Consider the following 12751-nt stretch of genomic DNA (forward strand, 5'->3'; position numbering starts at 1 on the left):
TTGTAGTAATAATATTCATAATAATTAGAATAATAACAGTGTTCACAGAGGGAGAAAAGAAAACTCTTGTCATTCAAGTGCAGCTTTAAAACATTTTACTGGGTTCAGCTCGTAGGCCCAATCCCAAATGGAGCCATAGACCCTAAGCCCTCTCTTTTGGAGATCTGAGATGATTTGATGGGTCTAATCAACTAATTATTACCACATGTGACCAGTTTCAGGACACTAGGTGTATGTTGCAGGTCGCGACTACAAACGAGAGCCGTTTGAAAGTTTTTTTAAAAGTTTTTTTATCTAAATGCGTTTTTTTGGGGGGGGGGGGCAGAAATCCCTTATCGAATATGTGAACTTTCATGTGCCTTAATAACAAACTTCGGGGGTAAATACGAATAACATTGTTAAATTATGAGCCTAGTTGGTTTAGCCACAGAAAAAGGGTAATCCTGTCTAATGCAGCTTTTTTTTTAAATGTATCGCTTAGTAAAACTGCATAAGTCTAATGTCAAGTTAAAATGTACTGTTAGCTAGCTAACGTTAGCTGGATGGCTCGCTAGCTAACATTACGTGTATGCTCTCCACTTTCTGGAGGACTGAGTTTTGAGATCAGTGGAATTCGAGTATGATAGCTAAAGAGATGGCGAAAACACCTGCCTCCGGATTACATCTTCAAACTAAGGGCTACCATGGCATCTGATAGGAGAAAGTGGTAGTTAGCAAGCTAGCCAACATTAGCCAGTTAGCTTGGGTGCTTGACTGCAGTTGTGAGGTCAGAATGTTCGGATCAACCCTACTCCTCGTCCAGAGCGTGCAATGTGCGCTCTGAACGTTCCAACAGCGAAACACTCTGAATTTACCAATGGACAATCTGACAGCACAGTTGCAGTCACCAACGTTCTGGATAACATTACAGCCTAATCAGCTCTGCTAGGGCGAGTAATGTTCAGTGAGCTGTTATTTTGTGTCAGGAAGTAGGTAGCATGTTAGCCAACATTAGCCAGTTAGCTAACGTTAGCCAGTTAGCCAACGTTAGCCAGATAGCCAACGTTAGCCAGTTAGCTTGGGTGCCTGACTGATGTTGTTAGGACAGAACGCTCAGATCAACCATTAAAGAGATGGGTGGGGCTAAAGCTTAAGAGGATGTGAACGATGCTCAATGGGTGTAGACAAAGAAGAGCTCTCCAGTAGGTACCAAAACATTTACGGGACATTTTCTCATAAAAGTGAGTTTACAAGTTTATCAACTTTCAAAGCAAAATAACTTTCCCATTGTTCCTCAACTGTAGTGTATGATAAACCATTTTCTAGCTCTGAGTCTCTACTTTAATCCAATGTAAAAAAACACAATTTTAAATTTTGCTACATCAAGACCGAATTGAGCCGGTCAGTCACATATTGCTTACACCTGTGAAATCATCTCAGAGCTGCATAGGACGCATAGAGCGTAGGGTCTAGGGGACGATCATAGGACGTAGGGTCTTGGGCTCAGTTTGGGATTGGGTCATAGTTTGATGCTTTGAGAACTCCGCAGTAAACTCAGTGTAAGACTTTAGGGGGTTGACTTTATCAAAAGTAATAAAACAACAATAATATTAATACATTTTTTTGCTCAATGGAAATGTTTCCCCCTTTATGACATGGTATCAAGACAGGAAACAGTAAAATATAGGTTATACAGGTTATAAAAAACGAGAGTGCGTCTAAAAATGTCACTCTATTCCTGGTCAAAGGTAGTACACATTAAGGGAACAGGGAGCCATTTGGGACACAACCCTACTGTTTGTTTCCAGCTTTGTTTAATTAGTTAACACTTTAAATGGACTGTCCCAATTGTCACATAAGCATCACATGATCATTCATAACCATTCATAAGGTTGACATAAGAGCTGACAATAGACTTCTTAATGTCTAGCAGTGAAACGTTAAGGCTAACAGATATCGCAGAACACGCATATCAGCATGACATGGGCTTTTCTAAAGGCCTCTCAACAGGTTAAAGGTGTATTGTGAGTGGAATACAGAGGGGTAGCGATCGTTGATTCATATTTAGTACTTTTTTTTTATTGGTTTTAACCCGTAATAATGCTAGGGTCAGGGGTCAAGGGTCAAGGGTTTTAAACACTGTCGCTCGATAGGCCGGCGGTATAAAAAAAAACAAAAAAAAAACGTCTTTGTCGAAATAAAGCAAATAAATTAAATCAGCTTTTTTTTTTATATTCAAATATTAAAAACTTTGAATTATTAAAAACACAGTCCAATTATTATTCAAATTATAGGCACATCATTTGTCTCCCTGTTTTATAATACAACATTCAATACCACAAACTACCCACAGGATCCACATTAATAACAAAACCATTCATAGGTTGCACCTCTGTCTCTCGGTCGCGTCATGTCGTTGTAATGATCGTTCTCAAGCCGCCCTCTATCGGCAGCGCCATAGTGGAGCCCTAAAGTGGTGATCAGCCCAGTCATTCTGGACGGAGGCTAACTACTGTTAGTATAGTGGCTGGAAATACGATGACATTGCTAAAGTAGTCAAATATTTAGTAGAAAACCCCCCCCCAACTTTGCCAGCATTATCATGTCATCAAATCTTAGCTAGCTAGCTAACGTTAAACTACATCTAAAGTCAATCTGGCGACATCAAAACGATGACAAAAGGTTTTTCTACTCATTCAATGCCTCCTTTTGAATGGCATTGTACTTCCAAGCCACTGTAATACACTTTGGATTAAATCTTCACCATTGACGATGGTTTGAGTAGAATGCTCAGTCAGGCGTCAGTTCAGAACAATATTGTGACAAAACATGCAACCTATGAATACAAAAAAAATTGAAATAGAAATTAACAAATTAAAGTCTTTGGTCAGTTGAATCCAGCGAGTCTGTCTGTCTGTCTGTCTGTCTGTCTGTCTGTCTGTCTGTCTGTCTGTCTGTCTGTCTGTCTGTCTGTCTGTCTGTCTGTCTGTCTGTCTGTCTGTCTGTCTGTCTGTCTGTGTGTGTGTGTGTGTGTGAATATTACACGACCAAGGTCCTAGCAGAGTAAGTGGAGATGTATTTATGGTTTTGCTCTAAAGCCAAGACTTGGTCCTCCACCTTCCCACAAGCCACTTGGTCCCAAGTGTTGAGCTGCTGGGAGAGAGAGAGAAAGGTAGGTTTTGTATGACATTATTGACATGTTACATAAATCACTTTGAATGCTTTGTGACCATCTAGAAACAGTGCGCATACACCTGTAGCAGTGTACACACACACAAACACACACACACACACACACACACACACACACACACACACACACACACACACACACACACACACACACACACACACACACACACACACACACACACACACACACACACACACAGTCTTGTATAACTAAACTTGTGGGGACACACAATTCCTTAACCCCCTAAACTTAAAACTAACCCTAACCATAAACCTAATTCTAACCCTAAACCAAATTCTAACCCTAAACCTAATTCTAACCCTAAACCTAACCCTAACCCTAGCTCCTAACCCTAAACCTAATTCTAACCCTAAACCTAATTCTAACCCTAAACCTAATCCTAAGCCTAGCTCCTAAACCTAATCCTAATTCTAAACCTAATTCTAAACCTAAACCTAGCTCCTAACCCCAAACCCCCTAGAAATAGCATTTGACCTTGTGGGGGACCAACAAAATGTCCCCCGTTGGCGAAATGTGTGTTTGTTTACTATTCTTGCGGGGACTTCTGGTCCCTACAAATATAGTTAAACATGTCCACACACACACACACACACACAAACCTGTAGTGGGCTGCCCAGAGACCGACGGGGGAGGTGGTAAGGTTTGTGTCCGTCTTCATTCTGTACAGAACTAGTCAGCAGATCCTAGAGAGAGAGAGAGAGAGAGAGAGAGAGAGAGAGAGAGAGAGAGAGAGAGAGAGAGAGAGAGAGAGAGAGAGAGAGAGAGAGAGAGAGAGAGAGAGAGAGAGAGAGAGAGAGAGAGGTTATACAAATGGATAGAAAGTGGTGTTGGGGGGGAAAAACATACAACATTATACAATCCATGTTCACAAACAACAAGTGCGGGTTAAAATTGTCAAAGAAGACACACATTTCTTTCCACAGGGCCGTGGGATGAGACAGTGATGAACACATCTTCTTCAACATACAGTAACCAGTCAAAAGTTTGAACACACCTACTCATTCAAGGGATTTTCTTTATTTTTTTTTACTATTTTCTACATTGTAGAATAATAGTGAAGACATCAAAACACACTTCTGCACTCAGGGCATGGAATCCATGTTGACTCCAATGCTTCCCACAGTTGTGTCAAGTTGGCTGAATGTCCTTTGGGTGATGGATCATTCTTGATACACAGAGGAAACTGTTGAGCGTGAAAAACCCAGCATCGTTGCAGTTCTTGACACAAACCGGTGCGCCTGGCACCTACTACCATAACCTGTTTAAAGACATTTCAATCTTCTGTCTTGCCCATTCACCCTCTGAATGACACACATACAGTGGGGCAAAAAGTATTTAGTCAGCCACCAATTGTGCAAGTTCTCACACTTAAAAAGATGAGAGAGGCCTGTAATTTTCATCATAGGACAAAATCAGGAAAACATTTTTTTAATGAATTTATTTGCAAATGATGGTGGAAAATAAGTATTTGGTCACCTACAAACAAGCAAGATTTCTGGCTCTCACAGACCTGTAACTTCTTCTTTAAGAGGCTCCTCTGTCCTCCACTCATTACCTGTATTAATGGCACCTGTTTGAACGTGTTATCAGTATAAAAGACACCTGTCCACAACCTCAAACAGTCACACTCCAAACTCCACTATGGCCAAGACCAAAGAGCTGTCAAAGGACAACAGAAACAAAATTGTAGACCTGCACCAGGCTGGGAAGACTGAATCTGCAATAGGTAAGCAGCTTGGTTTGAAGAAATCAACTGTGGGAGCAATTATTAGGAAATGGAAGACATACAAGACCATTGATAATCTCCCTCGATCTGGGGCTCCACGCAAGATCTCACCCCGTGGGGTCAAAATGATCACAAGAACGGTGAGCAAAAATCCCAGAACCACACGGGGGGACCTAGTGAATGACCTGCCGAGAGCTGGGACCAAAGTAACAAAGCCTACCATCAGTAACACACTACGCCGCCAGGGACTCAAATCCTGCAGTGCCAGACGTGTCCCCCTGCTTAAGCCAGTACATGTCCAGGCCCGTCTGAAGTTTGCTAGAGAGCATTTGGATGATCCAGAAGAGGATTGGGAGAATGTCATATGGTCAGATGAAACCAAAATATAACTTTTTGGTAAAAACTCAACTCGTCGTGTTTGGAGGACAAGGAATGCTGAGTTGCATCCAAAGAACACCATACCTACTGTGAAGCATGGGGGTGGAAACATCATGCTTTGGGGCTGTTTTTCTGCAAAGGGACCAGGACGACTGATCCGTGTAAAGGAAATAATGAATGGGGCTATGTATTGTGAGATTTTGAGTGAAAACCTCCTTCCATCAGCAAGGGCATTGAAGATGAAACGTGGCTGGGTCTTTCAGCATGACAATGATCCCAAACACACCGCCCGGGCAACGAAGGAGTGGCTTCGTAAGAAGCATTTCAAGGTTCTGGAGTGGCCTAGCCAGTCTCCAGATCTCAACCCCATAGAAAATCTTTGGAGGGAGTTGAAAGTCCGTGTTGCCCAGCGACAGCCCCAAAACATCATTGCTCTAGAGGAGATCTGCATGGAGGAATGTGCCAAAATACCAGCAACAGTGTGTGAAAACCTTGTGAAGACTTACAGAAAACGTTTGACCTGTGTTATTGACCAAATACTTATTTTCCACCATAATTTGCAAATAAATTCATAAGAAATCCTACAATGTGATTTTCTGGATTTTTTTTCTCTCATTTTGTCTGTCATAGTTGAAGTGTACATATGATGAAAATTACAGGCCTCTCTCATCTTTTTAAGTGGGAGAACTTGCACAATTGGTGGCTGACTAAATACTTTTTTGCCCCACTGTATACAATCCATGCCTCAATTATCTCAAGACTTAAAAATCCTTCTTTAACCTGTCATCCTCCCTTTCATCTACACTGATTGAAGTGGATTAAACAAGTGACATCAATAAGGGATCAATACTTTCACCTGGATTCACCTGGTCAGTCTACAGTATGTCATAGAAAGAGCAGGTGTTCTTAATGTTTTGTCCCCTTCGTGTATACAACCTTTATTCATCCTGGTAAGAGAGGCAGAGCAGTCAAAGGCTGCGGTGCGTCAAGGGTTAAGGAGTTGAGGTGGGTGATTCCCCTCTAATCAGGGACTGGTTTAGACCTGGGACACCAGGTGGGTGATTCCCCTCTAATCAGGGACTGATTTAGACCTGGGACACCAGGTAGGTGATTCCCCTCTAATCAGGGCCTGATTTAGACCTGGGACACCAGGTGGGTGCAATGAATTATCAGGTAGAACAGAGAAGCACCTGGCTCTGGACCTCATAGGGTAAGAGTTGAATACCCCTGCACTACAAATTCATTATAAAAAATCATTATAAAAAAGAGTAGACTGGAGGAGGAGGAGAAGGACATGTGACTTACAGGTACTTCCTGTGCGGGGCCGGATGGGGAGAAGAGCTGGCCATGGATGTCTGGCCCCTCCCACTGCAGATAGGGAGACTCCATCTGGAACACAACCGCAACTGTAGTCAGAACACAGTCAAACACCTGGTCAGAACACGGTCAAACACCTGGTCAGAACACGGTCAAACACCTGGTCAGAACACGGTCAACATCTGGTCAGAACACGGTCAAACACCTGGTCAGAACATGGTCAACACCTGGTCAGAACACGGTCAAACACCTGGTCAGAACACGGTCGACAACTGGTCAGAACACGGTCAAACACCTAGTCAGAACACGGTCAAACACCTGGTCAGAACACGGTCAAACACCTGGTCAGAACATGGTCAAACACCTGGTCAGAACACGGTCAACACCTGGTCAGAACACGGTTAAACACCTGGTCAGAACACGGTTAAACACCTGGGCAGGACACGGTCAAAAACCTGGTCAGAACACAGTTAAACACCTGGTCAGAACACGGTTAAACACCTGGTCAGAACACGGTCAAACCTGGTCAGAAAACGGTCAACACCTGGTCAGAAAACGGTCAAACACCTGGTCAGGACAAGGTCAAACACCTGGTCAGAACCACAGAATATAAACACCTGGTCAGAACACGGTCAAACACCTGGTCAGGACACGGTCAACACCTGGTCAGAACACGGTCAAACACCTGGTCAGGACATGGTCAAACACCTGGTCAGAACACAGTCAAACACCTGGTCAGAACCACAGAATATAAACACCTGGTCAGAACACGGACAAACACCTGGTCAGGACACGGTCAAACAACTGGTCAGGACATGGTCAACACCTGGTCAGGACACGGTCAAACACCTGGTTAGAACACGATCAAACACCTGGTCAGAACACGGTCAAACACCTGGTCAGAACCACAGAATATAAACACCTGGTCAGAACACGGTCAAACACCTGGTCAGAACACGGTCAACACCTGGTCAGAAAACGGTCAAACACCTGGTCAGGACAAGGTCAAACACCTGGTCAGAACACGGTTAAACACCTGGTCAGAACCACAGAATATAAACACCTGGTCAGAACACGTTCAAACAACTGGTTAAAACACGGTTAAACACCTGGTCAGAACCACAGAATATAAACACCTGGTCAGAACACGCTCAACACCTGGTCAGAACATGGTCAAAACCCTGGTCAGAACACGGATAAACACCTGGTCAGAACACGGTCAAACACCTGGTCAGGACACAGTCAAACACCTGGTCAGAACACGGTCAACAACTGGTCAGAACACGGTTAAACACCTGGTCAGAACACGGTTAAACACCTGGTCAGAACACGGTCAAACACGTGGTCAGAACACGGTCAACAACTGGTCAGAACCACAGAATATAAACACCTGGTCAGAACACGGTCAAACACCTGGTCAGAACACGTTTAAACAGCTGGTCAGAACACGGTCAAACACCTGGTCAGGACACAGTAAAACACCTGGTCAGAACACAGTCAACACTTGGTCAGGACACGGTCAACACCTGGTCAGAACACGGTTAAACACCTGGTCAGAACACGGTTAAACACCTGGTCAGAACACGGTCAAACACCTGGTCAGAACACGGTCAACATCTGGTCAGAACCACAGAATATAAACACCTGGTCAGAACACAGTCAAACACCTGGTCAGAACACGGTTAAACACCTGGTCAGAACCACAGAATATAAACATCTGGTCAGAACACGGTCAAACACCTGGTCAGAACACGGTCAAACACCTGGTCAGGACACGGTCAAACACCTGGTCAGGACATGGTCAAACACCTGGTCAGAACACGGTCAAACACCTAGTCAGAACAACAGATTATAAACAACTGGTCAGAACACGGTTAAACACCTGGTCAAAACACGGTCAAACCCCTGGTCAGAGCACGGTTAAACACCTGGTCAGAACACGGTCAAACACCTGGTCAGGACACGGTCAAACACCTGGTCAGAACACGGTTAAACACCTGGTCAGAACACGGTCAACACCTGGTCAGAACACGGTTAAACACCTGGTCAGAACACGGTCAAACACCTGGTCAGAACACGGTCAACATCTGGTCAGAACACGGTCAAACACCTGGTCAGAACATGGTCAACACCTGGTCAGAACACGGTCAAACACCTGGTCAGAACACGGTCGACAACTGGTCAGAACACGGTCAAACACCTAGTCAGAACACGGTCAAACACCTGGTCAGAACACGGTCAAACACCTGGTCAGAACATGGTCAAACACCTGGTCAGAACACGGTCAACACCTGGTCAGAACACGGTTAAACACCTGGTCAGAACACGGTTAAACACCTGGGCAGGACACGGTCAAAAACCTGGTCAGAACACAGTTAAACACCTGGTCAGAACACGGTTAAACACCTGGTCAGAACACGGTCAAACCTGGTCAGAAAACGGTCAACACCTGGTCAGAAAACGGTCAAACACCTGGTCAGGACAAGGTCAAACACCTGGTCAGAACCACAGAATATAAACACCTGGTCAGAACACGGTCAAACACCTGGTCAGGACACGGTCAACACCTGGTCAGAACACGGTCAAACACCTGGTCAGGACATGGTCAAACACCTGGTCAGAACACAGTCAAACACCTGGTCAGAACCACAGAATATAAACACCTGGTCAGAACACGGACAAACACCTGGTCAGGACACGGTCAAACAACTGGTCAGGACATGGTCAACACCTGGTCAGGACACGGTCAAACACCTGGTTAGAACACGTTCAAACACCTGGTCAGAACACGGTCAAACACCTGGTCAGAACCACAGAATATAAACACCTGGTCAGAACACGGTCAAACACCTGGTCAGAACACGGTCAACACCTGGTCAGAAAACGGTCAAACACCTGGTCAGGACAAGGTCAAACACCTGGTCAGAACACGGTTAAACACCTGGTCAGAACACGGTCAACACCTGGTCAGAACACGGTTAAACACCTGGTCAGAACACGGTCAAAAACCTGGTCAGAACACGGTTAAACACCTGGTCTGAACACGGTCAAACACCTGGTCAGAACACGGTTAAACACCTGGTCAGAACCACAGAATATATACACCTGTTCAGAACACGGTTAAACACCTGGTCAGAACACGGTCAAACACCTAGTCAGGACACGGTTAAACACCTGGTCAGAACACGGTAAAATACCTGGTCAGAACACGGTAAAATACCTGGTCAGGACACGGTCAAAACCTGGTCAGGACACGGTCAAACACCTGGTTAGAACACGTTTAAACACCTGGTCAGAACACGGTTAAACACCTGGTCAGAACCACAGAATATAAACACCTGGTCAGAACACTGTCAACACCTGGTCAGAACACGGTCAAACACCTGGTCAGAACACGGTTAAACACCTGGTCAGAACCACAGAATATAAACACCTGGTCAGAACACGTTCAAACAACTGGTTAAAACACGGTTAAACACCTGGTCAGAACCACAGAATATAAACACCTGGTCAGAACACGCTCAACACCTGGTCAGAACATGGTCAAAACCCTGGTCAGAACACGGATAAACACCTGGTCAGAACACGGTCAAACACCTGGTCAGGACACAGTCAAACACCTGGTCAGAACACGGTCAACAACTGGTCAGAACACGGTTAAACACCTGGTCAGAACACGGTTAAACACCTGGTCAGAACACGGTCAAACACGTGGTCAGAACACGGTCAACAACTGGTCAGAACCACAGAATATAAACACCTGGTCAGAACACGGTCAAACACCTGGTCAGAACACGTTTAAACAGCTGGTCAGAACACGGTCAAACACCTGGTCAGGACACAGTAAAACACCTGGTCAGAACACAGTCAACACCTGGTCAGGACACGGTCAACACCTGGTCAGAACACGGTTAAACACCTGGTCAGAACACGATTAAACACCTGGTCAGAACACGGTCAAACACCTGGTCAGAACACGGTCAACATCTGGTCAGAACCACAGAATATAAACACCTGGTCAGAACACAGTCAAACACCTGGTCAGAACACGGTTAAACACCTGGTCAGAACCACAGAATATAAACATCTGGTCAGAACACGGTCAAACACCTGGTCAGAACACGGTCAAACACCTGGTCAGGACACGGTCAAACACCTGGTCAGGACATGGTCAAACACCTGGTCAGAACACGGTCAAACACCTAGTCAGAACAACAGATTATAAACAACTGGTCAGAACACGGTTAAACACCTGGTCAAAACACGGTCAAACCCCTGGTCAGAGCACGGTTAAACACCTGGTCAGAACACGGTCAAACACCTGGTCAGGACACGGTCAAACACCTGGTCAGAACACGGTTAAACACCTGGTCAGAACACGGTCAACACCTGGTCAGAACACGGTTAAACACCTGGTCAGAACACGGTCAAACACCTGGTCAGAACACGGTCAAACACCTGGTCAGGACACCGTCAAACACCTGGTCAGAACACAGTCAACACCTGGCCAGGACACCGTCAAACACCTGGTCAGAACACGGTGAAACACCTGGTCTGAACACGGTCAAACACCTGGTCAGAACACGGTTAAACACCTGGTCAGAACACAGTTAAACACCTGGTCAGGACACGGTTAAACACCTGGTCAGAACACGGTCAAACACCTGGTCAGGACACGGTAAAACACCTGGTCAGAACACGGTCAAACACCTGGTCAGGACACGGTCAAACACCTGGTCAGAACACGGCTAAACACCTGGTCAGAACCACAGAATATAAACACCTGGTCAGAACACGGTCAACACCTGGTCAGAAAACGCTCAACACCTGGTCAGAACACGGTCAAACACCTTGTCAGAACACGGTTAAACACCTGGTCAGAACACGGTCAAACACCTGGTCAGGACACAGTCAAACACCTGGTCAGAACACGGTCAACACCTGGTCAGGACACGGTCAACGCCTGGTCAGAACACGGTTAAACACCTGGTCAGAACATGGTTAAAAACCTGGTCAGAACACGGTCAAACAACCTGGTCAGAACACGGTCAACATCTGGTCAGAACCACAGAATATAAACACCTGGTCAGAACACGGTCAAACACCTGATCAGAACACGTTTAAACAGCTGGTCAGAACACGGTCAAACACCTGGTCAGGACACAGTCAAACACCTGGTCAGGACACGGTCAAACACCTGGTCAGAACACGGTCAAACACCTGGTCAGAACACGGTTAAACACCTGGTCAGAACCACAGAATATAAACACCTGGTCAGAACACGGTCAACACCTGGTCAGAAAACGCTCAACACCTGGTCAGAACACGGTCAAACACCTTGTCAGAACACGGTTAAACACCTGGTCAGAACACGGTCAAACACCTGGTCAGGACACAGTCAAACACCTGGTCAGAACACGGTCAACACCTGGTCAGGACACGGTCAACGCCTGGTCAGAACACGGTTAAACACCTGGTCAGAACATGGTTAAAAACCTGGTCAGAACACGGTCAAACAACCTGGTCAGAACACGGTCAACATCTGGTCAGAACCACAGAATATAAACACCTGGTCAGAACACGGTCAAACACCTGGTCAGAACACGTTTAAACAGCTGGTCAGAACACGGTCAAACACCTGGTCAGGACACAGTCAAACACCTGGTCAGGACACGGTCAAACACCTGGTCAGAACACGGTCAAACACCTGGTCAAAACAACAGAATATAAACACCTGGTCAGAACCACGGAATATAAACACCTGGTCAGAACACGGTCAAACACCTGGTCAGAACACGGTCAAACACCTGGTCAGGACACGGTCAAACACCTGGTCAGGACACGGTTAAACACCTGGTCAGAACACGGTTAAACACCTGGTCAGGACACGGTTAAACACCTGGTCAGGACACGGTTAAACACCTGGTCAGAACACGGTTAAACACCTGGTCAGAACCACAGAATATAAACACCTGGTCAGAACACGTTTAAACAGCTGGTCAGAACACGGTCAAACACCTGGTCAGGACACAGTCAAACACCTGGTCAGGACACGGTCAAACACCTGGTCAGAACACGGTCAAACACCTGGTCAGAACACGGTTAAACACCTGGTCAGAACCACAGAATATAAACAC

At 45.5% G+C, this 12751-nt stretch overlaps 1 protein-coding gene across 4 annotated transcripts in view; it reads right to left on the reverse strand.

Annotated features, from left to right (window-relative positions):
* The window catches only part of LOC106571071 (transcriptional activator Myb), a 129005-nt gene that overhangs the window by 570 nt on the left and 115684 nt on the right, over positions 1 to 12751 (reverse strand). For 3 of the 4 annotated variants that reach the window (XM_045695507.2, XM_045695506.2, XM_045695504.2), the window contains 3 exons: positions 6603 to 6686; positions 3793 to 3876; positions 1 to 3132 (listed from right to left, as the gene is read on the reverse strand). The exon at positions 1 to 3132 is cut by the window's left edge and continues 570 nt beyond it. In XM_045695507.2, coding sequence (XP_045551463.1) covers positions 3019 to 3132; positions 3793 to 3876; positions 6603 to 6686 — 282 coding nt within the window. In that variant the 3' untranslated portion in view covers positions 1 to 3018. The remainder of the gene's footprint in view (positions 3133 to 3792; positions 3877 to 6602; positions 6687 to 12751) is intronic. The other variant, XM_045695505.2, reaches the window with a different exon arrangement.

This window comes from Salmo salar, chromosome 15 (assembly GCF_965601325.2).
Source record: "Salmo salar chromosome 15, fSalSal1, whole genome shotgun sequence".
Classification (NCBI taxonomy): Eukaryota; Metazoa; Chordata; class Actinopteri; order Salmoniformes; family Salmonidae; genus Salmo; species Salmo salar.